Source organism: Frankliniella occidentalis, unplaced genomic scaffold, assembly GCF_000697945.3.
Source record: "Frankliniella occidentalis isolate FOCC.00 unplaced genomic scaffold, Focc_3.1 Scaffold2, whole genome shotgun sequence".
Taxonomy (NCBI): Eukaryota; Metazoa; Arthropoda; class Insecta; order Thysanoptera; family Thripidae; genus Frankliniella; species Frankliniella occidentalis.
The window spans coordinates 176,118-180,200 of NW_026267132.1; the positions used below are offsets into that span (position 1 = coordinate 176,118).

The following is a 4,083-nucleotide window of genomic DNA, read 5'->3' on the forward strand; positions in this document are numbered from 1 at the left end:
ATATTATTTTCAATTAGGGTGGTTTTACTTTTCCAGACTTGCACCTCTCATCCATCATCAGAACTATTATATTTATAAGTGGAATTTTTATTGATAGTTTTTTTTCTGGTTTATTCCTTTTTAGGTGGTATCACTTTGATGATGCATATGTAAGTGCCTCATCCACAAGACGTGCCTTACCTGAGACAGCATATATTCTCTGGTATCAGCAGAAAGTGGAGGTCAAAACCAACTCAACTTTACTAGATTCTTTGTCTGAATCTGTGTTGAGATGCCAGTTTCCTCCAAATCCTGTCCCTGCTGATGCTTCTCCCAAGGGCATGGAAGACGAAAGAAGTAGTAGTCCTCTTTCACCTGAAACTGCCTCTCCTCCACCAGTGCTGTCTAGTGACCTGGCTCCTCAAGCTATGGATGGAGAAGTTAATATACCATTCTGTCCTAAGACTTCTCCACCAAGTCCAGCTGGTCATGTCAGTCCCCCCCCTCCTGCTGATTCTATTACTGTACCTCAAGACAGGAGAGTGCCAAAACTTATTATTAAATTCACTGCATTAGTTTCCAAAGATTCAGAAGATAATCAGTCAGAAAAATACATTGAGTGGTCCAAAGTAAGTAAAACACAATTTAGTATACACACCATTTTTATTTATGTAATGTCTATGACTTATGAATGATGTGATTTTTTAAAATCTGACACAGCCTGAAAGTACTTTTATTCAACCTGCACCACCTAAACGACGAAAGATTGGCCTTGATGACGAAGACCCTCTAATCAAAAAAGGTGATATACCAGGAGCCAATCTTGACATTAGCAAAATCGGGGATGCTAGAAGGCCTCAATTGGAGAAGTGGCTGAAAACCCATGGCCTGCCAATTACTGGTAAAACGGATGAATTAATTCATAGGTAAATCAGAAACCCTTTTTGGTGTGCTGACAGTAAAAATAACACACAGCATCTGAAAATGTTAAATATTGTTACAGAATCCTGAAACATGATGAAATGGGTAAAGGTGAGAAAATAGACCCTAGTTTTGAGAGTGGAAAATGGCATGAGAAAAAAAAAGAGAGAAGCCTGGGTAGGTATTTTTTTTAAGCCACTATTCCAATACGGCGCATTGAAATTTTTGTAAGTAAATCCTTCTTTTGAATTTGCAGGATAAATCAGGAGTCCATGACAACCTGCCCATGCCTCCAGTGGGTACTAAAGTTTGGAACCCATTTCCTAGTTTACGTGTACCAGAGGGTTTCACATATTACAAAATACTTGAATATTTTGAAGACATCCCTGCTTGTGATTATTCAACCAAGACAGGAGTTGTCAGCGCCCCGGAGGAAGTTCCTGTTCTCCATCATGATTCAGACTCTGATGCTGATGAGGACGACCCAGAATGTCACATTGTGAAGTCTCAAGATATGACATTTACTGATCTTTGCCGGAGGGCTGTAATGAAAGCAATCATGAAAGGCGAGCAATTTGTTGCTAGTGGACGAGTTGGGGCAATGACCGATACAATGAAGAATCAATATTATTACATCAAAGCTCAGGTGCAAGCTTCAATGGAGCTTACTCTTTATACAGTTCAGGTGTGCATTGAGATTGAAAGTGGCGACATTATTTATGTCACTTGTTGCTGCAAAACACAGAACATTCACCGATGTGGCCACATAGCTGCTGTTCTAATCTTGGTGTGGAGGCATGTTGCTACTGGAAATGAAGGTAATTATAAATCTTATAAATTAATTATTCAATTTATTTCTACAACAAAATTACAAAAGGGACAAAATTTTTGACATCAGTATATGCAATGCAGAGGCTGTTGAAGTTCTTGGTGTGAAAGAGGCAATTCATTTCAGCTGTGCTTTTTTTTTTTGCTGACCTTTTCTTGGTTTTCCATCTAATAAAGGGGTCTGCAAAATTAACTAAATTTGCACAAACCCTGAAACAATCTGATACTAAATCTAAGTAGGTGTTTGGTACACCCTGTCTAAGAAATTTGAAATGCTTAATTCTTCCTATGACTGTTTCTACATGAATTCTTGATGTGGCTATAGACTTTGCAAGAAGTACTTCTCTCTGTGTGAATGCAGGTCTATCCACAAGAAAAGGGGGTTTTAGTAAATCTACCCCAATGTCATTCAGATCAGCTTCAATATCAAAACCTCTGTCTGCCATCACAGATTCACCAGCCTGTAGATATTTCATTATACCAGATTGAAGAAACAATTTTCTGTCAGAAACATTTCCTTCCATGCCTTCGCTTACAAATGAAATGCCTCCATATAGGGAGGAGGCAACAAGAACCTTGACAACATTCCCTCCCTTGTACGTGTTGTAGGTGTTAGTCTGCTGACCCATATCTTTAGGCTTCTGCATTTTAATATCCGTGGAATCTACTACACATCGTAGATTAGGGAATGGTTTGTAACAGTCAGGTTTATTTTCATCCTCAGCAGTTACAGGCACAAAAATAGCCTCTTCCATAGATTTAAATTTAGTGGCCATGATTCTTATCCACGATGTAAATATGTTGCTGATGTGTGTAATGCAAATCACACATCTTCTCCATCCATGTCCTTAAGAGAATATCCCCTTCTCAACCGAACCAGGGTGAGGAATAATTTCTCCTCATTAGAGTGAGAAGAGTACTGCTCACCCTTGGGCGTGACAGCATTTGCTCGGTACTTGATATGTTCAAGACCCTCTCCTCCAAGTAACTCAAACAACACCCTGAAGGCTCCTCTACTGAGTCCTGTGTAGTATCGGAAATCTTCATCTTTCCATCCATAACTTGCCCGGAGGGAGATAATGGGTATTTTCACTTGCACTTCATACCCACGGAATGACCGCTCCCATTGTGTTGCAACATCTTGGACATGCGTAGGCTGCTTCTCTTTATGATGTCCTCCCTCTTGTCTCTCCTCATGTTCTCCCTTATTGCATTCTTCTTCAGGTGACATTGATGGCGCACGAATAGGGATTTTAATTTTCCGGAAAACTATTTTTTGGAAAAATTTCCCGGAAATTTTTCCAATTTTTCCGAAAAATTTGGAAAAATTGGAAAAATACGGTTTTTCTCTTATTCCAAAGTAATAGCCATGTTCCAAGTACGCCGATCACTTTCGGATTCATTTAAGTACAAACCGCGTGCTCAGTGTGTTTTTCCTAACGATCAGAACCCAAAACTATGGCTAATACGCGACTTCTCGCACCCACGCCATCATTGCTGTTGTCAATCGTCAGTTTTGGTCCATCGCATCTATATTTGTGATACTTTCATCACAAAAGTTCGCAGTGACGGCAGTGACTCAGCTTAAAGCCTTCGATTTATCGCTTTTCTAGACGTGATGACTTTTTATCCCCAATATACATTATGCAATTTAAAAAAATGTGCGTTTTATCGCAAGTTTACTGGGAAAACATAGTAACCGCTTTAGTTAGATAATAAACTTTTGCAATGAAAAATTATCACATAGTTTTAGTGAATGCTTTCCAATAAACTTGCGATTGCTTTGATAGATTGAGATAAAAAATCATAATGTCCATAAGAGCGATAAATTGAAGGTACCACAAAACACGAATTATGAAAGAAATTTGGGTTAATTTATCACAAAAATCTAGATTCAGTGGTGTGTAGGTTGACATTTGATTTTCTGCTTTGATTAAAACTTTGACTTACACATTCTTAAAAAAAAGAATGTTGATTATATCCATATAACGCTGCTCTACAATTCAGAAAACACACATTACCGCGTTGGACATTGTACCATATTGTCACTATAAAATATGTCACTCAGCAAATTCTAAACACTCAGAAAAATATTTTTCCGTATTTTTCCTGGAAATTTATGGCTTGGAAAAATTTCCAACTTTTCCGGAAATTTTTCAAATTTTTCCGGTAATTTTCCGACCTGCAAATCCCTACGCACGAATTTCATCCTGTAAGGCAAATATTAATGTGAGTTGCAATTATATTAATTTTTCACTTTCTTTACAGCTGTGACTACAACTGGTCGGGAATGCTACTGGAGAGGGGGACCGACTGGAAGGGACCCTGGATTTGTTTCTGTGAAGCAATATCCAT

At 38.5% G+C, this 4,083-nt stretch overlaps 1 protein-coding gene across 1 annotated transcript in view; it reads left to right on the forward strand.

Annotated features, from left to right (window-relative positions):
• Nucleotides 1-909, forward strand: part of LOC127748765 (putative ubiquitin carboxyl-terminal hydrolase 50) — a 2,351-nt gene extending 1,442 nt beyond the window's left edge. The window contains exons 7-8 of the mRNA XM_052263571.1: nucleotides 125-608; nucleotides 700-909. Of these exons, the coding sequence (XP_052119531.1) occupies nucleotides 125-608; nucleotides 700-909 (694 nt within the window). The remainder of the gene's footprint in view (nucleotides 1-124; nucleotides 609-699) is intronic.
• The last annotated feature ends 3,174 nt before the right edge of the window (nucleotides 910-4,083 follow it).